The following is a 25,999-nucleotide window of genomic DNA, read 5'->3' as shown; positions in this document are numbered from 1 at the left end:
AGAAGAAGAAGTGGAACAATCTGATGAAGAAGAGGGCGAAGACGCGAAGAAGTAAAATTGAAATCCGATATGAATCCTTTTTGAATGACTTTTATTTTTCACTGTGCTATGTTAAGATATATTCCATTTTTGGATAAGCAATTACGTGAAACGTTATGTTAAATCGTGATAGATGCTCTTTAAGGCGGTGTATTATCATCTCCTTGGCATTGTCCTGGTTTGTTGATCGCTGGACTCATCGCTTACGATTACAATATAATAAAGAAGATAAAATGACAGAATCTAGTATATCTCCGAAAATGTGATTGTATCAACATCAATAAATTAATAATTATACAAATTTGATGACGTCATCACGGTCCGTGCTGTTCTTCCGGCATCCTCTCACGACCGAAACTTTTTCTGTAAGTGTTTTGGCGAATGACAGAGTGATTTCGAAAATTATTTCGGTGAAAACTGACTGTCCCTTGCATTTAGTTTTGTGAATTCGGAGTTGTTATGGCAGACTCGTCTGAAGTATGTTTATACGTTTGTGTCCGTTTGCGGTGAGTCTGCTTGGGTTCTGGGTGGGGATTGCGAGGGTGAGGGGGGGAAAAAAAACAAGGCCTTTTCCTACAGTTAAGTATTAATAGAGACCCGGTCACCTGGTCTGCAGTCGCGATTCGTACCTTGAACCGTGAACCTCAGGTTTGAGGTCGAAGTTCACACGGACTTTGTGTCTCCTCTTAAACTTGGTCAAATTAACGTGTAAAGCACAATTTCCGTGTGTCATGGACGAAGCATAATGATAAAGGAAATGACGATCTTGTGTTGTAATAATCCAGGTCTCTGAACAGACCAATCGTTACCAAGTGCTATCATAAACACTACCTATAAGTATAACCACCGATTGAGCTTGAGGTGCACGTTGGCTGTATTCACCAATGTACCCCAATGTAATTGTGTGTACCCCAATTGATGGAACATGTACCTGAATACAGCCTACCTGCACCTCAATCAGTGGAACGAGTACCTGAATACAGAAAACGTGTACCTGAATACAGAATACGTGCACCTCAAGCTCCATCAGTGGAACGTGTACCCGAATACAGCCTACCTGCACCTCAATCAGTGGAACGTGTACCTGAATACAGACTACCTGCACCTCAATACAGACTACCTGCCTACCTGCACCTCAATCAGTGGAACGTGTACCTGAATAATTCAGGTACACGTTCCACTGAATGAGGTGCAGGTAGGCTGTATTCAGGTACACGTTCCACTGATTGAGGTGCAGGTAGGCTGTATTCGCGTACACGTTCCACTGATTGAGGTGCTGGTAGGCTGTATTCAGGTGCACGTTCCACCGATTGAGGTGCTGGTAGGCTGTATTCAGGTGCACGTTCCACCGATTGAGGTGCTGGTAGGCTGTATTCAGGTACACGTTCCACCGATTGAGGTGCAGGTAGGCTGTATTCAGGTGCACGTTCCACCGATTGAGGTGCATGTTGGCTGTGTTCAGGTACTCGTTCCACTGATTGAGGTGCAGGTAGGCTGTATTCAGGTACATGTTCCATCAATTGGGGTTCAGGTTGGTGGTATTCAGGTACACGTTCCACTGATTGAGGTGCAGATAGGCTGTATTCAGGTGCAAGTTCCACCGATTGAGGAATCGGCTGTCAAGACTAAATCGTCCACAAATAATAATTCCTGAGGAAATTCTACTCTGATCTGTTTCGTGAGTTTCCCTGACACGAGAATAAATAATAGTGGAATTTGTGCGGATTCCTGATGTGCACCAACACTCACATCAAAACGTTCTCTACACCTGCATTTTGTTCTCACTGCTGCTTTGGGGCTTTGATGCATTGGCATTACTACCCTTGTAAGCACTTCCATCCCTCCATGCTTCGTCGGTGCCCATTCTACAACTCTTATTGGTATTCTATCATGTGCTTTTTCAAGATCTACAAATACATGATTCATTTTTCTCTTTTTTGCCAAATATTTCTCTGAAATAATGACCAATCTTCTTCTTCTTTAACAGGCCCAATTAATCCCATGTGCTTGTAGGGTTGGCCAGGGGAAGTTTTTGGCCTACGTCTTTCACAAACCGGCTTGCCTAGCCCAGATGCTTACCTAAGTAGTTGGGGGTAGGAATTAGTAACTTGATTATGGTGCCAGCGATAGCTTACCTACTCTTCGCAAAGGACACCGTGGGATTTTTTATCATTTACCATCTAATGCTGGCAGACGAGACGTCCTTTTGACGTCCATCCGAGGGACAACACACACATTGATGAACAACACAGCCTACGAAACATCAGGATGACTGTTTATAGCTGGATCGGCATTCAAACCCAGGTTAGACGGCTTAGATGAGTGTGTGCGTACCTCTATGGCCTTGGCCATTGGTCAGCAACCTTTATCTCGTGGTGGGCCAGATCATCATGGAGCTGTCTAGCGTTCCTCAGGTGTGAAGTCTGAACAATGTGTCTATGCGGACCAGATAGAATCTCGGCCCCTCGGGCTGCAAGTTTCCTACCCCTGTTCCTAGCCATGCTGCCAGTGCCAGCCCCGCTGAACAAATGTCATATAAAGACCTAAATATTTTTCATATAAAGACATGTTTTTCTGCTCCATGCATTTAACATTCTCTTGACAATAATTGTAGACATTGCATACAATTATTGTATTGCATTTGCATTGCATTGCATTGCATTGCATACATACAAGGCATACAATTATTGTAGACAGTTGGTTTTATTTACGACCTGAAAAGGCTGTTTGCTGAAACTGAATCTGTTGCTAACATGAATCGGTATTACTCTCCTTGAAAGCATAAATATATGTGCTGTCCCTCATGTCATACCGAAAATGTTGGTTTTTGTACTGCCTATAAATGACATTTTCAGGAGTTTAAATACTTCTGCAAAACCCAGTTGCATAGGGTGCAAGTGTCCCTTAAAAACTACCTGCATCCCATATTTTTCAACCCCCCAAAAAGCTGACCCTGATCAAAAGCACTCTGCCACTTTCATTCGATTTATCAATGTCTTTGGCACTCTTTATGGGCCTTTGTGGTTGGGTGCACATTTCCTGGTCTGTCTTCCAGATGACCACCATGCTAGGATGGAATTTGAGGGATCGTCAGATTCCACTGTGTCCTCTGATAAGGAAATTATCATTAGGGATGTCTGTGCAGATTGGTGTTTGGATGTTTAAACCATCTTTGCATCCCATCCTCCTCCCCCACCCCCCATGATCTTGCCGCTGCATCTTCTTTGTACTCTAACCATTGCCTTTTTCCAGTCATGACAGTCTTTACTTTTTCTTTCTCTTGTATGCGGCTTGTCGGCAGTTGTAGCTGTTAGTTCATCGTTGGCTGTCGTTGCAGCTGAACTCTAAGCCACAGATGTATCGAGAGTGGGAGTGGAGACTGCCGCTGTAGCAGACTTGTCCTCTGAGCTCCTTCATTCAGGTTTGGACTTGGTGTGTCCCTTGCATGATGAACTGGATGCCATAGCTTTGCAGTCTGTGCAGGCTGTCCTATAGCTGGCTTTTTCTTCAAAAGCATGGCGAATCAAAATTGATACAATCCAAACTAGCATACGCTACATCTTACTATAATTCGCCAAATGTCCGTCTGTCTGTTCGGAGGTACCGCAAAAATTGCTCAACCGATCGCAACGATATTTTGGGTGGGAATTCCTGGGACCCCTGGGAGTAAAATAGGCTATATTGTTTTTCCAAGTTTTCCAATTTTACAGTTTTTCCAAACATGATGGAATGATATTGTTACAGATCGCGGTTTAGATGTTATGATGACCGAGCGGTGGTATTGCCGCGACCGTTACAGGATCCCCGACTCACCCGATTCATCTCCCAAACGTTGGCCGGATCGCACCGCAGCTAGTCAATAGGGAAAAGACGAAAACGACGCAATGCAAAGAGGAAAAGGAATAAAACGAGAAGACGTACAGACGAGTAATGGGATTTATTATTTCCACAAGCAAAACGGAGCAATCAAGGTTTATTTACAACACATAAGACGCAGGTGACACAGTGCAAATACTAGCTTATAGTTATACAGACTTAACTTATTCCCAGGACAGAACAAACAAAGACACTGACTCACGCGGGGAATGACAGGAATGGCAGGAGGTGGATGGCTGGAGGTGAACGCTTGGTGGAGCCAACGCGGAGCTTGGTGGAGCTTTGGTGGAGGTGAACGCTTGGTGGAGCCAACGTGGAGCTTGGTGGAGGTTTGGTGGAGGTGAACGCTTGGTGGAGCCAACGCGGAGCTTGGTGGGTTGGTGTGACGGGTTCTCTCTCCTTCCCTCACAAGCTTCAGGACTCTTTCTCTCTCTTTCTTAGTCCCACCCAGTCCAACAACTTCCTCTCTTGCTTAGTCCAACTCAAGGCCTTCCTGTCTTCTGATCTCCTCCCTCCTCGACTCCTCACCGCAACCAACGCAACCACTGACCGCCACCACCGACTCCTCACCGCAACCAACTGACCACCGACTCCACTGACTGACTCTTCACGACTCTCTCTTGACGACCAACTCTTTGTGACCAACTCAAAGTGCATCTCCTTTGGGAACACCCCCGCCGTGGGTTATATAGGCCCCGCCCCTCAACCTTTGCGAACCTCCCCCAAACGTTCTCTCCCCGCCCTCTCAAGCCAAACCCCTTGTTCATGGCTGGTCGAGTGGGGCTGGATCACTCCTCCCCTCTCTGACGAGGTGGGGACCCGCCTTTCTTCCCCAACCCTGCCTCGTGGTCAATGGCGGATGAAGGGAAAACCGCCCAACATGCAGTTGGCAATGCGAATTGCAATTGACGGAAAGGGGGGAATGGAAGTGTTGGGAGTGGGAATGAAGGGAATCTATCTCTTTCACTGGTGCAATGGAGTATTTCAATTAATGGGAGACACAGCCTTACTCTAAAAACACATAATAAGAGATAACTATCAAACAGAGGTATTCTATTATTTGGCTGACGTGTATGCTTGTGGACTAATTATGGGATGCCCTTTCACCTTAACACAGCTCCGGAGGCAGGGGGGCGCAGAATAAACAATAATAATAATAATACACAATCAAAAAATATACAGTCCTCATATCCGCAACAATATTTACCGATATGAACAGTGATGTGGCTTTTATTTAAATTCGACAAATACTGTTTCGATTTTGATGACAATTATGAACCTGCTGCGAATGCGGAAGTGGACAGATGACGGCAATGTGCGGGTTTGATAATATCCAAATACAACCATCATTCAATCGTAATGTTAAATCGTTAAACGTTAATCGTGTTAATAGTTTTGTTTAAGTAACAATTGATGATTGGAGTTGAGTGAATACAATTACGATTTTGAATTCGTAATTGTATTCACCCAACCGTACGGAACTTCACATCAGGATTTAAATATTTGTTTATGTCACGAATGTTGTTAAAAGTTTATTTTTTATATTAATGTTATTTAATTTGTGATTGGAGTTATGCTGCTTGGAATGAAAAAAGAGATATCGAGTTCAAGTGAATGACGAAATGCCATGCCGGTTTCTACTTTCTAAACATGAATTCGCGGATCGCCATATGCAGATTCGCCATTGACTGGGTATGGAACAAACGTACCCGTTTGTTTGCCAATGGGTACGTTTTTCATGGAAGTCCTTCACGAACGTGCTGTCCATGTCTGACGTGCGACTGAAGGTGCTACAGGAATGTGGAATTTATTGGTTTCATGCTTTAACATTCAACGTTTCTGCATTGTCTGTTTGCTTCTGGACTCTCACCCGTGCATAGCACGGGTACCTCACTAGTAGTCATAATGCTACCAAGAAGGATCGGAGAAACTCTGCCGAATGTGTGATTGCATCATCGCATCATCCTCATATGTAGAGCGTAACTGAGGGGGGAAAACAAGTGATGCGGAAGGCAATCTATAGGGGCCAGAGAAGTCCAAGTGCGCATATGCGTTGTGGCCGATGTCCACTGACACTTCCCGAGTGATATTAAATAGACCGGGGATGATTGGCGAATTCACTGGCAATTACATTACTTCTGCCACCGAAGGTCGGCGGAGGTTATGTTTTCACCCTTGTCTGTCTGTCTGTGAACAGGATGTCCCAAAAGGTTGTGGACAAATGCAGACAAAATTTGGTGGAGACGTTGGGTATGTGACACGGACGAAATGATTGGATTTTGCTGAAGATCTGGATTCGGATACGGTTTTTAAAATTTTTGTAATTGAGTCTTCACCATTGACAGGGCCAAAAAGGATTGATACTTCAGGAATGAGTTTAGAGAGGAGGAATAGATGTAGGGAGAAATATCAAGGCAGAGGGGAAGTTTAGAAACCCCAATCCTTGTCTTCTCTTGTTTGTTGAGTCATGGGCATTTCCTTTTTTACTTGGCTAGGTGCCTTCCTAAAGGTCTTGTCTTATTTAAAACTACCTTTCTTTTACAGTCAGGACTACAACCAAGAGGTGAAGGAGTAAGGTGAGCATCGAGGAGATAATGGCTGAGACACGAGTGGACGTGGACTCTGCCAACATGGCCACTGCCATGCCTCTGCATGTTATCATGAGCCCAATATTCAGAGAGGTAGGGCATACTGGTATTTTATGCTTTGCTTGGGGGGTGGGGGTGGGAGCATTGGCCTACTCGGTATGAGGCTCATGGAACAAGTCTGCATTTAACCAATTAACATGAGGTCAGAAGCTTCCTCTTTTTTCTGCGTGTATAAGCAGAACTTGATTTGTGACACCATCCAGGCCCATCCAACTCTGTCCTTGTATTTCTTTCTTACATCGTACATTTTTGTCTCCCTCTACCTGTGACTTTCCTCGAGCAGCTTGAGAATACGAACCTGTCTGCGGCACAAACATTACGTGCAGCATTCTTCAAGGTATTTGCTTCGTCCTTGCCTCAAGACGATGTTATTTGGCAATGACGGTATCATTTTGTGTACTCGGACATTGGTTTTTATTTATTTATATTTTTTAAATCTGGTTTAATACTTGACTAGAATATTAAATTCCAATTTTCCCAAGGTCATTGCATAAAAGCTTCAGGTTGATCGGAATGTTCCTAATATCAGTAATTCATACCTGCAGCACCCGGTGGTGGCATGAACTGTCAATGTTAGTAGTTCCTCACCACTTTTGTGCCCATAAATGTTTTTTGTTTTTTTGTTACAAACTTTATTTCCATGCAATGTGTCTGGCCAGGCAGAAACTGCTCACCACGGCCTCACAGAGGAGATTGTTCTGGGCGTTTTGCAAAAGAAGGGAATGGATGTGAACTTCTTGGAGACGATGTTACGCATGTCACGGGAATTCGTACACGGTGTGTTTACTCCATCCTGTGACTTTCCTTCCTGGTGATTAAGCAGAATATTTATACAAGCTTCAAAAGGCGGTGCTCGCTCCTGACGTCTGAGCTGTCTACTTTGGCCTGAGAATCCTTGCAGCGTCTGATTTTTACCATATATAACCTTTTTATATGGCTGTGTGAAATTGCACACTTTTGTTTTTGATGAGGTGACATTGAGCTTGCTGATGCAACGACCTTTTTAAACCAGACTTAGTGGCATAATGGTTGAAAGCATCCGCTCTGAGTCTGGTAGGACGGCCGTTTGGTACCCCGACTAAATGATATCCATGATTTTAAAAAATGGTACTTGCTGCTTCCTTGCTGGAAGGTCAGTCAGCATTTAAAGGAGTGTTTCCCCTTCAGCGATCCAGCAAATCTGTAATTATCTCTCCTTAGAAAAAAACAGGCAAATGTGAGTAAAGGAAAATTAGGAAGGAAAAGGAAAAGCAGAACTTTACGATTTCTCCATCCATTGGTTATAATGAAAATAAACATCAACTTAGATTCTGAGTGTTAGAAAAAAACGACAATGAACAAACAATCCTTATGCTCTGATGTCACAAGCCCCATCTTAAGTAAGTTCAAACCCATGACAAGCAATACTTCACTGATGAAGTATCAGTGTACAACAACAACAACAACAACATGCATTTTAAGGCCATTTTCCCTGCTAGAGCGGGGGTTAGCCTTGCGGTCCCCATGACAATCTTCTCCATTTGGCCTATTTTCTGCATCTCTCCTTGTTAACCCCCTTGCCCGCATTTCTTCTTCCACCATCTTTAGCCAAGTCCTTCTCGGTCTTCCCCGTCCTCGACGTCCTTCTACATTCATTTCCATCACTCTTCTCAACCAGTCACTTTCATCCTTCCTCAACACATGACCAAACCATCTCAACCTGTTCTTCTTCACAGCATCATTCACAGGCTCTATTCCCATCATCTTTCACAATTCATCATTTGTCTTCCTCTCTCTCAACGATACTCCACACATCCACCGAACCATTCGCATTTCCACCCTTTCCAGCTTTCGATGCTGTTCTACGTTCATTACCCATGTCTCACTCCCATAAATCATAACACTTCTCACACATGCAGCATACACCTTTCCCTTCAGCTTCAACGACACTCCCCTCCTCATCAGCACGCCACTCAGTTCCCGAAACTTCTTCCATGCACATCTCACTCTAGCAACCGTTGCCGAGTCTGATCCACCTTCTCCATTCAGCATGTCTCCGAGGTAGCAAAATGTTTTCACACCTTCCAGCTTCACGCCGTCTCCAAGATCCAACTCAACATTTCCTCCATCTGCAGCTCCTTCTGTGCACACCTTACATTTGAATGTAGCTGCCACACTGGTTAATGACCCTCTCAGACCACTACATTTTTGATGAACCCACTCAGCGCACATTGTACATTGAATGGAGTTTACTCCGACACCCTTCCTGCACACAGCACATGGCCACTTCCCAGTTCTTTCCACCTCACCACATGCTTTACCACTTGCCATCACCTTAGTCTTTCCGATATTCACCTTCAGACCTTTTGTCTCCATACATTCCTTCCACTTGTTCATCTTTTCCTTCAGTCCATCCATACTTTCCGCAATCAACACCAGATCATCTGCATACAACAACTCCCATGGTAAACCCTCCTTTACGTTCTGAGCCAGCACCTCCATCACAGCTACAAATAGTAGTGGACTTAGTACCGACCCCTGATGCACTCCCACCTTCACCTCAAACTCACCACTGTTCCCGTCCTTCGTCCTTACAGCTGTGCGCGCTCTTTTGTACATTGCCATGTGTACATTTTTGCATTTTGTACATTGATGAGGTATCAGTGTATAATAAAAAAAAATAACCACCTTTAGAGGCCATTTTTCCCCGCAAGCGGGGGTTGGCCTTTTTCGGGAACCGTGGTTGTTGTTGTTTTTCGGTCCCCTTTTTGAAGCAATGTTTTACGGCCGGATGCCCTTCCTGACGCCAACCCTTTTTGCCGCCTTTAACGACAAACAGGGAATTACCAGTGAACTGGTCCTCAATTAGCCGACTTCGGAAGGATGACAGGCTGAGTCAACCCCCCTGGCGTTAATTCAGCGATCGACCGGGATTCGAACCCAGGATCCTAGGATCCTAACCTGACACCCTAGCCACTAGCCCAACACCAGGGTATCAGTGTGATGGTTGAAATTGCTTCTTCTTCATCAGCTTTGAGATGTGAAGCTTTGGTGCAGCTAGAGCACATCGCAGGTCAGAAGCAAGAGCGGATCTTTTTCTTGCATTGGTTTTAATGTTGATCATTCTATAAAGAGCCAGCCTCACAGCGATAGGTTGTGGCAAATGGGACAAGGATTTTGAGGGCTCTATTAGAATCTGATAGTCACCACCAGCCTTTCGCAAGGTTGCCAGGTCAGAATCCTGAAAGTGTGCTTTCTGCATGTTACCTTATCACATACCAAGGAATTCTACTTTTGCTGTGACATCATTGTCATTGATGGTTCATTCTTTAAACACTTTCACCTACCCCCACAAAAAAATGCTGAATTACACCCTCCCCGTAGGGAAAAAAAAGAGAACCATGACAATTACAACTCCATATGGGCAGGGTACAGCCCAAAGTGGAGATCGGTTTCTGAGGTTTGAGACATGGAATGTAGAGACAATGACAGGGAGATCAGGAGAAGTGGTGGAAGTATTGGTCAGAAGAAGAGTGGACATATGTTGTGTGCAAGAGACGAGATGGAAGGGAAGTGGTGTGAGAATGGTGAAGGGTAGGCAGGGACAGAAATACAAGTTTGTGTGGCAAGGGTGCCCGGAGGGCGTGAATGGTGTTGGTGTCCTGTTGTCTGAGGAGTTTGTAGACAGTGTGGTGAGTGTGACCAGAGTGAGTGATAGGTTGATGATGGTGAAAATGATGATTGGAAAGCTCTTGGTGAACATCATCTCGGGATATGCTCCGCAGGTTGGTCGGAGCGATGAAGAGAAGGACAAGTTCTGGTGTGCGATAGAGAAGCTGATGGAAAACGTGAAAGATGAGGAAGTTGTTGTGGTAGGAGGAGACCTAAATGGACATGTGGGAAGGAGTATGGACGGTTTTGAGGGAGTTCCTGGGGGTTACGGATATGGTGTGAGAAATGGAGAAGGTAAAAGGATTTTGGAGTTTGCTGATGGAGCTGATTTGTTGATTTGTAATACTCAGTTCCAGAAAGGGGATAATAAGCTTGTTACATACACGTCAGGTGGGTCGACGACAACCGTTGACTACCTGATGGTGCGTAGGGGAGATAGGGGGCACCTCCGGGACACAAAGGTGATCCCGGGGAGGAGGCTGTTTCACAGCACTACTTGGTTGTCTGCGACATAAGGGTGAAAGGTGCGAGGAGAGCTTGGAGGGTGAAGTACCAACCGAGAATGAAGGTGTGGAGGTTGAAAGAGGTGACAGTAAGGGAGGCATTAAAAGAGAAGCTGAGTCGGGTCGAGGATGATGTGGTTGAGCTTGAAAGTGGTTGGATGTCAATGAAAGATAGTCTGTTGGGAGCCGTTTGTGAGGTACGTGGATGGACAAAAGGACCACCGAGGCACTCGGAAACATGTTGGTGGGATGATGAAGTTGGAAAGAGGATTCACGAGAAGAGGAAGAAGTTCAAGGAGTGGCAGAAGGCAAAGGGTACGGGAGCAGAAAAGGCAGAGCATGAAAGTTATAAGGCAGCCAAGAAGGCTGGAAAGAAAGAGGTAGCAAAGGCGCAGGAGACATGTAGGAAAATGTTCGGAGAACGCTTGGATTCGGAAGAGGGTCAAAGAATGGTATTCAGGATTGCAAAGCAGATAGCGAAAGAGAGGTGTGATGTGATGGGGGTGAGTTGCTTGAAGGATGAAGTGGGACAAATCGTTGTGGACCCAGATGGAATTAAAGGAAGATGGAAAAGATATGTGGAAATGCTGTTGAATACAGAGAATGAATGGGATGGCAACATAGAGAGTAACCCAGTTTTAGGACCGGCAGAGAAGATAACTGAGAAGGAAGTTGAGGAAGCGATAAAAGCAATGAAGAGTAGAAAAGCGGGAGGGCCGACGGGAGTTGTGGGAGATGTGTTGAAGGCAGCAGGAAGTTGGGGTGTGAAGAGAATGACAGAGATCTGTAATCTGGTGGTGAAAGAAGGCCGCATTCCAGTGGATTGGGAACTGCGTACCCTTGTCCCTCTATACATGGGGAAAGGTGACCCTCTGGAGTGTGGCTCGTACCGAGCGATAAAGTTATTGGAGCATGGAATGAAGGTATTGGAAAGGGTGTTGGAGAGGAGGATAAGAAAGAAGGTGAAGATCGACGAAATGCAGTTTCGATTTATGCCAGGAAGAGGAACGACAGACGCGCTCTTTATTGTGAGGCTGTTGCAGGAGAAGTACATGGAGATGAGGAAGAAGTTGTTTCTTGGGTTTGTTGATCTGGAGAAAGCATTCGATAGGGTTCCACACGAAGTATTGACATGGGCATTGAGGAAGTTAGAAGTGGAGGAATGGTTGATCAGAGTTGTGATGGCAATGTACAATAGAGCGCGCACAGCTGTAAGGACGAAGGACGGGAACAGTGGTGAGTTTGAGGTGAAGGTGGGAGTGCATCAGGGGTCGGTACCAAGTCCACTACTATTTGTAGCTGTGATGGAGGTGCTGGCTCAGACCGTAAAGGAGGGTTTACCGTGGGAGTTGTTGTATGCAGATGATCTGGTGTTGATTGCGGAAAGTATGGATGGACTGAAGGAAAAGATGAACAAGTGGAAGGAAAGTAAGGAGACAAAAGGTCTGAAGGTGAATATAGGAAAGACGAAGGTGATGGCAAGTGGTAAAGCATGTGGTGAGGTGGAAAGAACTGGGAAGTGGCCCTGTGCTATGTGCAGGAAGGGTGTCGGAGTGAACTCCATTCAATGTACAATGTGCGCTGAGTGGGTTCATCAAAAATGTAGTGGTCTGAGAGGGTCATTAACGAGTGTGGCAGCTACATTCAAATGTAAGGTGTGCACAGAGGAAGCTGCAGATGGAGGAAATGTTGAGTTGGGTCTTGGAGACGGCGTGAAGCTGGAAGGTGTGAAAACATTTTGCTACCACGGAGACATGCTGAATGGAGAAGGTGGATCAGACTCGGCAACGGTTGCGAGAGTGAGATGTGCATGGAAGAAGTTTCGGGAACTGAGTGGCGTGCTGATGAGGAGGGGAGTGTCGTTGAAGCTGAAGGGAAAGGTGTATGCTGCATGTGTGAGAAGTGTTATGATTTATGGGAGCGAGACATGGGTCATGAATGTGGAGCAGCAACGAAGGCTGGAAAGGGTGGAAATGCGAATGGTTCGGTGGATGTGCGGAGTGTCGCTGAGAGAGAGAGGAAGACAAATGATAAATTGCGAAAGATGATGGGAATATTGCCTGTGATTGATGCTGTGAAGAGGAACAGGTTGAGATGGTTTGGTCATGTGTTGAGGAAGGATGAAAGTGACTGGTTGGGAAGAGTGATGGAAATGAATGTAGAAGGAAGTAGAAGACGGGGAAGACCGAGAAAGACTTGGCTAAAGATGGTGGAAGAAGACATGCGGGCAAGGGGGTTAACAAGGAGAGATGCAGAAAATAGGGCAAAATGGAGAAGATTGTCATGGCGACCGCAAGGCTAACCCCTGCTCTTGCAGGGAAAATGGCCTTAAAATGCATGTTGTTGTTGTTGTACACCCTCCTCCTCCAGTTTGAAGACCCCTGATTTAAAGGATTAGAGTATAGATAACCCCCCATCGTTTGGCATACATGGGGAGGAGGAAATGCCTTTTCAAAGCGTAATTAAACCCATAGCTTTGAAGAAAGTCCATGAGTAAAAAAAATACCTCTTCTTTAATTTTCCCTGAAATATTGCTTTTAATATCGTTGTATTTTAAGAAATATTGGACAATGCAAATCCCTATACACTGTTCACTGCCATTGGGCTATCGCAAGAGCGCAATTTTGTGACAAAAAAAGTGACGTCACAACATCAGTACAGAAAGCACTGCCGGAGTGTCGGGCATATATATATATATATATATATATATATAATGTCAACGAGGGCGGAAAGTGTCGTAAAAGTTTTTCCATATCCCAAATGTGGATAAATATCCAGGGAACAGAGAGTTTGCAAACAAGTGGCTTCACAACATAGGAACTGGTCATACTGTTGACAAATTCATCGAATAGTAAATCACAGTTCTGGCAGCACATGCGTTCACGTGCTATCGGCATTTCTTCCCCAATGGCCAGATTCACACAAGTCTCGGCCTTCCCTGATCACGTTGTCCTCAACACCATCACTATCACTGTGACTTTGTTCTTCCGAAGTAGATGCAGTTTGAACATTCTTTAGCTCTGCTTGGCTGTATTCCGTTCGAAAGAAAGAATATGGTTCTATTCCAGCAGAAGAATCCATTGCTCTGGTGAGGCAGTGGCAGTGGAGGGGTGGGTAGGTTTAAATTGGAATTTGATAGGTACCTGGATGCATTGGAGATGAGTGGGGTGTGGGGCCGAAGTTCCTAGTGTATCCTTGTGCATATTTGTCTGTATCCGTATATATTTGATTTGAGTTTTATCTCCTCCATGAGCCTTACATAATGCTAAAAAAATTGAAGTGATCTCATGTCCTCTTTAATAAGATTGCATGGGATCCTGAAAACAACTTTGCCTGCTGATTAAGTAAACATGATGGTGACTGTGGGAGGCGGTGTGTAACATGGGAAATGCATACTTACCTGTTTCGGTTGGAGGTTCAAAGTGCACTTTTTTTTTTGAAGTTTACTTTAAAGGAGAAATGGATGTAGTTATCGAAGCAGCCTCTTTCTGTTTACTTTTCCCATTGAATTGTCATGTCTGTGGTGCTGATTTAAGTGTATCTGCATGCGAATGAAATGTCTGCTTGCACGTGTGCACGTCCAGAGTGTGCCATTAACCGGCCAGAGGCCGAGTTTCGCGACCTCAATGCGAAAGCTCACGGCTTGATTCTCATCTTGAGTCGCATCCCAGATGAGATCGGGGACAGGACACGATTTCTGCACACTATCAAGTACGCTGGCAAAGTAATTGTTAGTCATGGTATAATTTAGTTTGCATTGATCTTTTGGATTTAAAAGGTCATTCGTCCACTGTGGCTTTCACTCCCACTTGTTTCCATGCACTGCAATAACATTTTTTTCCCCACTACTTTTTTAAAAGTTACCTCTTTTTACTTCTAAGCAATGTTAAAAATTGTCTTTTTCTAACTGTCGGTGCAAGTTTTCACTTTTGTTATTTTGGTTTCACCTATAAGTGTTCCTGTAGCCTGGTGTTGGCTTAGCGGTTAGGGTGCCGGCTTGGGATCCTAGGATCCTGGGTTCGAATCCCGGTCGAAGGCTGAATTAACGCCAGGGGGGTTGACTCAGCCTGCCATCCTTCCGAGGTCGGCAAATTGAGTACCAGCTTGCTGGGATGAATGATCACGGTGTGTACCCCGGTTTAGAATAGGTACACCGTATCCCTGCGCATCGTAAGAGCGTGACCAAGGGTTGGCGTCAGGAAGGGCATTCGGCCATAAAAACATGGCCTCAAACAGGGAACCATGATTGTCATGGGGCCCGCATGGCTAACCCCCGCTTTAGCGGGGAAAATGGCCTTAAAACGATCATTCATTCTATAAGTGTTCCTGTCTGACCTCTGGCTCATGTTGTGGGTAACCCAGGTTAGAATCCCAATTACCTTATGCGTGTTCATCATTTACTTTTATCCTTGTAAATTCCTAGGCTGGCCGGATGTGCACTCACCTGTGAGGTGTCTAGCCTGCGTTAAAATGTTGACCCAGCTATAAACTGCCACCCTGGTATTTTGCATGCCTGGCATTTAATCAGTGAAAGGATGTGAAGCCAGAGGAACTGTCTGCCAGCACAAGTTGTCGGTGGATGTTTGATGCCACCATGTCTTACGCGAAGTAGGCGAGTTATCACAAGGAAGCTAAAAAGAAACTTGTCCAAAACCATAGACTCCTTTAGAGAAGGACTGGAACGTCACGACCTCGGGGTTTGTAACTTGAGTCTGAAGGATTAACTTAAGTCCTGGGCTAAAATGACTTCTAGAAGGGCTAGAGACACGATCTCGGGGTCAAAATAGGGGTTTTTGAGGACGGCGAGTTCAATAGCGACATTTTCAACACCACCTGGGGTCATCTTCAAGGTCAAAAGGTCATATTTCAAGGTCAGATTAGTGAATTTTGGCAATTTTTGCCCGTTTTTTGTGTCTAACTCATAAACGGTGAGAGATGGCTGATTATAATAAGAGGCAAGTTTGTAGAGCTGTCCAAATTTAATATATATTGTCATATATCGTATTACACAAACATACAAACATACAGCAAATACACATTCGAATAATAACAATGCACCGTTTTTCAATAATATTTTGTAAAAAATGTCTATTACAACTATGTCCATGTCTATCACTAGTTGGAGAGCTATCGCTCGTTGGAGATCTTTTCTTGCCTCCTGAGGCATCCCACAGCCTTTTCTTTGTCACTGACATTGAGGACATGAGCTTTCAATAGAATGTTAGCTAAAGTAGTACATGCTGCATTATTACTAGCTAAAGGTGCATCTACAAAGGATAACAGCTCAGCAAAATGAAAGCGGCAACGCATTTTAGTCATGCCATGCAAATTATAGGCATTATGTACAAAGAAGACGGTTGACATAGTCGGCACACTCAGTCCACCTCTATTCAAATTATCTAGGAACTCAGATGACACCTCGTTACCATCTTCATCATCCACGATCTCCTCCATACTGGTGCTATCACCATATTTATGAACAAGGTATCCGGCCAAATAAACAACTTTATGCTTAAGGGCATCATCAGACGTCAAGAGTTCCTGAGTGTCATGAGGAGTGATCTCGTCAATGAGTTCACTTCGCTCATCTGGATTTATGGAAGTACCACAATTCTTGTCGCAAACAAGCACACGAGAACTAGATTCTGGCATAATGTCATGCTTAACGAGTGTCTGCAAATTTGCAATTTTAGCTGCAGCCATAATGTCAACTACGTCAATGTAGAAGTTTCCACCGCATCTTTGCCTGGCTTGGCCGAAAAACTTTTCCAAGGCTTCATCCGCGAATACAGCAGGAAGAACGTAGTCAAAGTCTTTCTCTGCCAGAAGAAATTTGGCAGCATCCACATTATTACGTGTGGACACAGTGAAGGCTTCAGCAGTTTGCCGAGTTAGCTTCAGCTTACGACCACCACCTCCTTGCCATGCGCAGGTAGATATAATTTGGCATGCCTCCTCCAGCCTAGTGAAACTTGTACAGTCTGCTCTCCAAGGCTGTCTGGATTCGTCGCGCAGATGGATAGCTGAGAAACGGTCTTTCACATTCATCATCTTGAACCACTCACTCATTGTCTGAGTGAGAATGATGGTGCCTTCGCTGATGCCCAGTGAATCCTTGAAGGTCTTTAAGGCAGCGACAGTCTTGTCATTGAACACCTGACATACCAAGGGTACGCTCTGGCGTTGAAGGTGCTTGGGAAAAACAGCGGTGTGCGTCAGCTTGGTTAAGCGAATAGGAGTAGCTCGGTCGATCTCATAAAGCTTCCGAATATCACTCCAGTAAGCTTTGTACTCATTGCCATGTACGACAAATGAGAGTGTCTGGCCAGCAACAGTAATCCAGTTGTTGCGAACATTTTTGAAGGTGTGCACGTAGTCGTACACTAAGAACATAGATTGCTCTTGAATCGATAGCACTTGACAACTTCCCGGTCCTCCAAGTTTTGAATAAACACTGCGATTGGTATTGCAATTGTCACATATCAAAGAAATCACAGTACCGCCAGCACCAACTACAGCTGAGGCAGCTTCTGAAAGAGAAGAGAAGCATATTATTTTGCTGATTTCCGATATTAAATGTGAAATATCACAATTAATTTTAAAATAAATAATAATGAATACACAAATCAAAAAAATTAAAAACAAACTTGTTTAAAAATAAAGTTTCCAAATGGAAAAAAATAATGTATATTCAAATCATTTTTTCGAGGGAAACGAATTTGTTATAATACAGACTATTATCTTTTATTTATTTATTTATTTATTTATTTTATTACATAAATTACATGCCATATGTCAATTTCATTCCAATCCATCCAATAGTAAAGTGCTGTGGTATTTGCATAGAAAACGAGGCATTCATAGAAAACGAGATAGAAAATGGGAACTCAGACTCAAGTTACAAACCCCGAGGTCGTGACGTTCCAGTCCTTCTCTAAAGGAGTCTATGGTTTGTATGTTTGTGTAATACGATATATGACGATATATATTACATTTGGACAGCTCTACAAACTTGCCTCTTATTATAATCAGCCATCTCTCACCGTTTATGAGTTAGACACAAAAAACGGGCAAAAATTGCCAAAATTCACTAATTTGACCTTGAAATATGACCTTTTGACCTTGAAGATGACCCCAGGTGGTGTTGAAAATGTCGCTATTGAACTCGCCGTCCTCAAAAACCCCTATTTTGACCCCGAGATCGTGTCTCTAGCCCTTCTAGAAGTCATTTTAGCCCAGGACTTAAGTTAATCCTTCAGATTCAAGTTACAAACCCCGAGCATGGGACGTTCCAGTCCTTCTCTAAAGGAGTCTATGTCCAAAACTAAAAATTTAATGTCCAAATCGCTTTCAGTTAAACATCAGGCCTGGCCAGTCAGTTCGTGAAAGACTTGCGACAAAAAAAATACTTTCTCCGACCGACCTCACAAGAAGTTGATTGGGATAGTAGTAGTTGAAATACTAGTAGTACTAGTTGTCGTAGTAGTTGTAGTAGTAGTAGTGATAATACCATATGTTCACACAAATACCCCACCCCCTGGTATATCCCAGACCTGTGGAAAAAGTGTTAATAATAAAAAATAAAAATCTGGCACATATAACCCGCACACTGGTATACCCCGCATGCTTGGGTTGTGTTCAGTTACCAAGTTTGTCGTAGAGTGCTCACCAAGTGACTTTAAGCATTCAAGCAAGCACTCCAATCAAAACCGTTGATTAGGAATGGCTGGCTTGGTGAGCACAAGCTAGCTGCTTAGTAACTGAACACAACCGAACTTTCTTCTCCACATGACCAGGAGATGCACGATCTTCATATTTCCAGCAGTCGACACAGCTTTGTTGTCAAGGACCAACAGACTGCGCTTTTCAAATACAACTGCCGTAAATAAATCATTTGCCATGAAAATGCATATCTTGCGAAAGGGTTGTTGTAATAATTAAAGTTTACTGTACAGATGTGTTAAAAACCAGCATTGTTTCCGGTACCGATATAACCCCAAACCATGCTGCTCGTCTATTAGAAATGTATAAGCACCCAGCAGGCTGTAGAATTTTATATCATTCCAGCAAATTGGCCATACCATTGCAAGTCCCTTCCGTAGAATGTCTGCTGTCATCTACAATAATAAAAGTGTGTGTGTGTGTGTGTGTGTGTGTGTGTGTGTGTGTGTGTGTGTGTGTGTGTGTGTGTGTGTGTGTGTGTGTGTGTGTGTGTGTGTGTGTGTGTGTGTGTGTGTGTGTGTGTGTGTGTGTGTGTGTGTGTGTGTGTGTGTGTGTGTGTGTGTGTGTGTGTGTGTGTGTCAGTCTCCTCCATAACTCCAAAACCATGAAACCTAGCGGGCCCATTTGCGTGCATACTAAGTGAACTCCAAGGTATTGCATGAGTGGCGGGGGTGGGAGAGGGGAGGAGGAGGGGAGAGGGGATGCGGGGGTGGGAGAGGGGAGGAGGAGGGGAGAGGGGATGCGGTGGTGGGAGAAGGAGGCGAGGGGATTGGGGGAGGGAGAAGAGAGGGGAGCGGGATCCTATGCCAGCTTTTCCCATCACTTGGGACGAGTACTCTTCCTATTTAGAAGTAAAAGAAAATGTAAGTATCATGGCTGAATTTAAACTGGAGGTTATCGAAAAAGTGGGTTGATTTTTGGAGAAGAGGACGAGAGTGATGACCACTAAAACCACTAAAAAGTAATGGCAACCACCATACAGGGCCCTTAGAATAGTTATTTCATTGCAGACCATTATCTTATCCCTTTCCCTTATTTCGGGTTGGTATGTCTTTATGTGTTGGGGAAGGGAAAGATAGGCCCTCCACTCAAAAGGGATAATTTACCAGGCAGATGCACAAAGATTGCATCCACAGATTGATTTAAAGTCTTGAAGGACATAAGACAGACCAAAGACAATTGCGAAATGCACCAACCGGAGCTGAGGAACTTCGGGGGGAGCTTGTAGGGGCGGAGTGACGGGCTCCACCAAATGGGAGCCCGGAGACCCTCAAACAGCAGCCCCACCCCTTGCCAGGGCCCTGACAAAAGGCCTTGCACACCGGTTTTCTCTCTCTCTCACTGCCGGGTTCACTCAGCACGTGCCTGCATTACTATCTCTGTCTCTCTCTGTCTCTCTCTGTCTCTCTCTCTCTCTCTGTCTGTCTGTCTGTCTGTCTGTCTGTCTCTGTCTCTCTCTGTCTCTCGGACATTGTTGACCCAGCACGTGCCTGCATTATTCTCTCTCTGCCGGGTTCACTCAGCACGTGCCTGCATGACTCTCTCTCTTTGCCGGTTTCACTGAGGACATGTGCTCCTCTCTTGGTTGGACCTTCTCCCGGGCCTCAGTACGTGCCTGCACTGCATTACTCTTCTCCTTCTATTCCATTGGCTGTACACGTGTTCTGGGACTCTCTCTTCGGCCCGGGACATTGTTCACCTTGCCTCTGCACATGATTCACTCGCTTGGCCGGTTTCATTCTTGCATGTGTGCACGACACTCACTTTGCCTTGCATGAGATAATGACGTGCTTACTGCACGTGTCCCCGGCACTCGCTCTGCGCGGTTCCCGACGCACTCGCTCCGCCCGCCTCCCGACGCACTCGCTCCGCCCGCCTCCCGACGCACTCGCTCCGCACGCCTCCCGACGCACTCGCTCCGCACGCCTCCCGACGCACTCGCTCCGCACGCTTCCCGACTCACTCGCTCCGCACGCTTCCCGACGCACTCGCTCCGCACGCTTCCCGACGCACTCACTCCGCACGCTTCCCGACGCACTCGTTCCGCACGCCTCCCGACGCACTCGCTCCGCACGCTTCCCGACGCACTCGTTCCGCACGCCTCCCGACGCACTCGCTCCTCACGCTTCCCGAAGCACTCGCTCCGCACGCTTCCCGACGCACTCGCTCCGCACGCTTCCCGACGCACTCGCTCCGCACGCTTCCCGACGCACTCGCTCCGCGCGCTTCCCGACGCACTCGCTCCGTGCGCTTCCCGACGCACTCGCTCCGCACGCTTCCCGACGCACTCGCTCCGCACGATGCCCGACGCACTCGCTCCGCACGCTTCTCGACGCACTCGCCCCGCACGGTTCCCGACGCACTCGCTCCGCACGGTTCCCGACGCACTCGCTCCGCACGGTTCCCGACGCACTCGCTCCGCACGGTTCCCGACGCACTCGCTCCGCACGGTTCCCGACGCACTCGCTCCGCACGGTTCCCGACGCACTCGCTCCGCACGGTTCCCGACGCACTCGCTCCGCGCGCTTCCCCACGCACTCGCTCCGCGCGCTTCCCCACGCACTCGCTCCGCACGGTTCCCGACGCACTCGCTCCGCACGCTTCCCGACGCACTCGCTCCGCACGGTTTAATGTATTGCCCATGGGTTATTTGCGTGAAAATATGGTCGTGGTAGAAACAACAACATAACTAAACAAGCATTCTGAGTATTGCGCTGCAATACATGTCCCCGACCAAAGTTCAAAGTGTCATAACTTTGTCAAAAATGATCGAATATGCAAATTTATGCACGGATGATGCTGGTTTTCAAACTTGATCTGAGGTATGCTGAGACACATGTGTGTCACGCCTCGCCTCGTTGATAAGCCCGCAAGGTCGCTCCGTGGAGCGGCCTGCACGCACGTATTGCACTGTGTGAATTATATAAATTATTACCAACTCACGGTCTGAGGTACTGGCGATTCAAGAGATATCCATTTTTTTTTTTCCTTTAATTAACGATATCTGCCAAACCACGTGCCCTATCGCAAATTCCAAAAGGACATTTTAGTAGACTGACATGCTCAACAGATTTGTGAAGTTTCCCCTCGATTGGATCAAAAATGAGGGAGGGGCTCGGTTTTAAAGGTTCATGCTTAAAAACGTCATAACTCTGAAACCATGTGATGCATGACGTCATGCTCGCTGACTTTTTTGTTCGACATGGGTATGCGATTCTGCCTGCAAAGTTTGGCCTCGATCTGTTCAGCCGTTGCAGAGAAAAATGGGTTTTCGTGTTTTCACGAAAAACAATATGGCGACCGAACCACGTGACCTGTGACGTCATAATTACCATTAAAATATTCTACAGACCGAGTCCATCATATGGTGAAAATTTTATCTCAATCGGTCCTATTATTGCAGAGAAATTGGTTTTTATAGGAAATTAAAACTTAAAATGGCACTGAGAATTATCTGAGACTGAGATCTGATCTGATGATTCTGATGATAATTCTGATAATTCCCCACGCACTCGCTCCGCACGGTTCCCGACGCACTCGCTCCGCACGCTTCCCGACGCACTCGCTCCGCACGGTTTAATGTATTGCCCATGGGTTATTTGCGTGAAAATATGGTCGTGGTAGAAACAACAACATAACTAAACAAGCATTCTGAGTATTGCGCTGCAATACTTCAGAATTATTATCAGAATTATTATTGCGCTGCAATACTTCAGGATCATCAGAATTATCAGAATTACCAAAGTTCAAAGTGCCATAACTTTGTCAAAAATGATCGAAACGTCGTGAAGTTCGAACTTGATCTGTAACTTATCATGAGGAAACCATGTACCAAGTTTGAAATCATTAGCATTAAACGTTTAGAAAAAAAGTCCGGAAAACTGTTCTTTGCGTGACGGACTGACAGACTGACAGACGGAGGGACGGCGTGCAAACCTATAGTCCCCTCCGGTGTACACCGGTAGGGGACTAATAACGGCAACTAGAACGGCACTCAGGAGAGAGCGTACCTTCTCCTGGTTGGCCATATCACTCAATGGTGAAGAATCACTTAAAAAATTAAATAATTCTCATATCCGAATCCATACTCAGATCTTAACCAAAATCGAATCTCTTCTTCCTTGTCACACACACAACCTGTCCAACAAGTTTCGTCCAAATCCATCGATAACTTTTTGAATATCCTGCTATGTATCGTTTTTGGCCCGATCTCCAAATGGTGAAGAATCACTTCAGAAATTTCTACTAGCCGGATCCGAATCCGGATCTTCACTAAAATCTAATCATTTCGTCCTTGTCACATACGCTACATCTCTGCCAAATTTCGTCCGAATCCATCCACAACTTTTTGAGATATTTTGTTAACAAACAAACCTCCATCCGCCTTTGGTGGCAGAGGTAATAAGCCAGAAGGGCAAATGCAGTATGATATTCCATGTGTCTCATTATGTTTGAACTTGTTTACTTTTATCACAAAGATAAACTGTGGTTGTTTGATATCAGTTTTGCACTTTTTTGTTCTTGCCCATTCACGCACTTTGCAGGGAGACTGCAAGTGCCATTAAGGACCTCCTTGACACAGTAAATTTGGTGTGCCGCACATACCCTCAACAGAACAAGCGCAGGGTAAGTCTGAATTTCACAGCAACATGTTTGTTTATTATCCCCACGTTTTTTGAAAACAAAATGGGGTGATATTGTAATCGTGTCCATCACTTTGTCTTGCTGTCTCCTCAATGGTTGGGTGGAAATTCACCAAACTTGGTAGTTATGATCACCACCTGGCAGAATGAGCAAGAGCAGTATCATTTTGGCCATGCCCCCTGGGGCAGGGTCAAAAGGTCAAATACCAAAAAAATGCAATTACCAGCACATTAAAAAACTTTTTTTTAATGAAACCTTGTATTTGCAATCAACATTAGTGGATGCATGGAATGTGTAACGATTTTTTGGATTTGATCCCGGTTCATGCCTCAAGGGGTGGGGACTTTGGGTCACAGGAGTCAAAATGGGAAAAACATTCAACTCAAAATTTGATGTGGAACTTTCTGACATTTTTCAACTTTGCTTTACTATGGGCGGGGCTTCAATTAGGAAGCCCAAATGAAAAGGCAAAATATCAGAAATCGAAGGCTTTTTTTATTTTAAACGATTCATATAAACATCCGTTGAATCATATCACACGCAAATCATCAAAATATAAACAGTACATGGCACACATTTTGAAAAAAGATTGAATTCTGCAAAACGGAAGTGGCCGCTACACGTCTTTCTCAGTCGCACGTTTATGTGTGAAGAGTGGGCGCCGAATCTGTAACACAGAAGCGGCCGCTACACCTGTTTCTCAGTCACTTTGCACATGCTGCCATGTTACTTCGGAGCCACACGTTTATATAGGAAGAGTTCGTCAGGAGTCGATCTACTCTCTCCTGGTACGTAGAATAAACAGTATTTGTAGAATTTCAACAAAAGCCACATCACTGTTTATATCGGTAAATATTATTCCATCGTGTTTGGAAAAACTGGAAAATTGGAAAAATTGGAAAAACAATTTAGCCTATTTTACTCCAGGGGTCCCAGGAATACCCACCCAAAATATCGTTGCGATCGGTTGAGCCGTTTTTGCGGTACCTTCGAACAGACGGACGGACATTTGGTGAATTATAGTAAGATGTGGAAAGTGTGGAGATTTGCGATTGGCTCATTATCGACTTCACTCTAGTTTTTGGTTTATCTTTGTTATTTGTTTTGGACTTTTTTTTTTTTTTTTACTGCCTTTTAACTTTTGTTGATGTAATCTGTCTCTTCTAACCTCTTCCCTTATATTGTTCCTGTTGCTGTCCTTTGCAAGATCAGCAACAGATTCAGTTTTAATGCTTAAAAAATGGCAGTTGCTGCCAGAAAGCCATATTGCCAAATTGCTTGTGGTTCATCTTTTTTTGTCCTTAACCTGCAGGTACTGGAACATCAGAAGAAGGAGTTTGTAATGCAATCGAAAAGCTTCAGTGACTCCCTGAAAACGTACTTCAAGGATGGCAGGTATTCTAACATGAGCTTGAACATAAATTTACACCCACGTCCTTCATTATCATGCTGTCATTATCATTGGATGTCCATTTCGTTTTAGCTCCTTCTCACTACTTACATCACTTCCCCCTCCAACCCCACAATCATGATTTTACTTTTTCCTTCTCTTCTCCCTTTTTCCATTAGGAGTGCCACAGTATATGAAAGTGCTAACAGATTGATTCACCAGACCAGCGCCATTCTACAAACGTTCAAGATTGTGGGAACGGGCTAGAGGGACTGCTATGCTGTGCTACACCATACACCATGACCTCATTAATGATGTGGGGGAGGGGGAGGAGGTGGCGGGGAGGGTAAAGGGTGGAGGGTGAGGAAGAAGGCAGGTAGAGGTGTAACATATAGAAAGGCATAGGGGTGAGGACGTAGAGATTGTAATGGGTTGGGCTGGGATTATGTTATGGAAGCAACACCAGGAGCGGTCCATGCACATGACTGTTGTTTTGGTTATCTCAATGAAAGGAGCAAACGGACTTTGCCAGTTGTTTTTCAGGAAAGGATGAATGGGGGTTATTGATATTATATTTATGATCTTCTCGCGCATCTTACCAAACCCCTCAGCCTTTCTCCTCGGCCTCCCTACATCTCTAACTTGAAAATTATACCCTACATTGACCAAACGAGGTGTAAGATGGGCGGCAGAGGCAACCTGACCCCCGTACAGAAAGCAATGGTGGACTGCGGTTTGGTGAATGAACCGATGCCAGGTCTTGGGTGCTTTTACTTTGCAATGGCCATTGTCTCCAAATGTCTGACATTCGAATTTTGACGTCATGTTGAAGATGTTGGCCTATTTTTGATAACAAATGTATTTCTGATATTGTAGCCTGTATTTACCCGAAACGCTGAAAGCTAAATTTCTGTGCAATCAGCTCTTGTAACGTGGACCCAACATTATTTGATTTGTATGTTGTTTTTATTTTGTTGGGTCGTTTTACAAAATTTTCTTCTTTTTTTTTTCTTTCTGTATTTGTTTTGGTCATCGAGCATTACGTATATTGCAGTCCTATCCGTTTTCATCAAAGCTCGAATTTTAACCCTTGGAAATTCCTGGCAATTACTTTTTAATTGTCAAAGGGTTGAGGTTCCAAGTCTGTTGCATGTAAATTCTGTTTATTTTTGCAGCTTTAATTATGCCAACTATTACCACACCGATAAGATGCATTTTGTCACTTTTTTTTGTACAGCCGGCACATCCACCAGCCCCTTCCCTCCCCAGGGGGTTTTAAAAGCATCGATTGCATCGATGGTCAAAGAAGGCCAAAGTGCATCGTGGTGTAAACCTCAGTTGCAGTAATTTAAAATCTGGAGCACCGTTTAATTTCAACCAATTCTAGGCCCTGTGGGCCTCCATATGTCGGTGTTGGCAACATCTTTGTCGAAGCAGCAAGTTTATGCGCCAACGTCATCACTCAACAGCAGGACCGATTTTTCTGCACATGGAAAATCAAATGATAATAAAATGCATTTAATGTA

General features: G+C 44.9%; 1 protein-coding gene across 5 annotated transcripts; it reads left to right on the top strand.

The window, feature by feature from the left end:
• Positions 1–333: 333 nt before the first annotated feature.
• PDCD10 (programmed cell death 10) lies at positions 334–25,999 on the top strand. 5 transcript variants are annotated; one of them, XM_078784633.1, is made up of 9 exons: positions 334–404; positions 3,377–3,471; positions 6,460–6,596; positions 6,847–6,900; positions 7,223–7,340; positions 14,302–14,428; positions 22,984–23,065; positions 24,396–24,478; positions 24,653–25,999. In XM_078784633.1, exons 3-9 carry the CDS (start codon positions 6,510–6,512, stop codon positions 24,738–24,740), a joined length of 639 nt encoding a protein of 212 aa, XP_078640759.1. In that variant the 5' UTR covers positions 334–404; positions 3,377–3,471; positions 6,460–6,509; the 3' UTR covers positions 24,741–25,999. The 5 variants fall into 5 exon arrangements, with proteins under 5 accessions (XP_078640759.1, XP_067984777.1, XP_067984778.1 ...); XM_068128677.2 differs by having other exon boundaries at positions 338–404; positions 3,377–3,460; XM_068128678.2 differs by having other exon boundaries at positions 347–404; positions 3,341–3,460.

The sequence above is a fragment of the Myxine glutinosa genome, chromosome 9 (genome assembly GCF_964187855.1).
Source record: "Myxine glutinosa chromosome 9, kmMyxGlut1.1, whole genome shotgun sequence".
Lineage (NCBI taxonomy): Eukaryota > Metazoa > Chordata > Myxini > Myxiniformes > Myxinidae > Myxine > Myxine glutinosa.
Note: the sequence above shows the minus strand (reverse complement) of the source record. Positions and strands in the feature narration are given on the sequence as shown.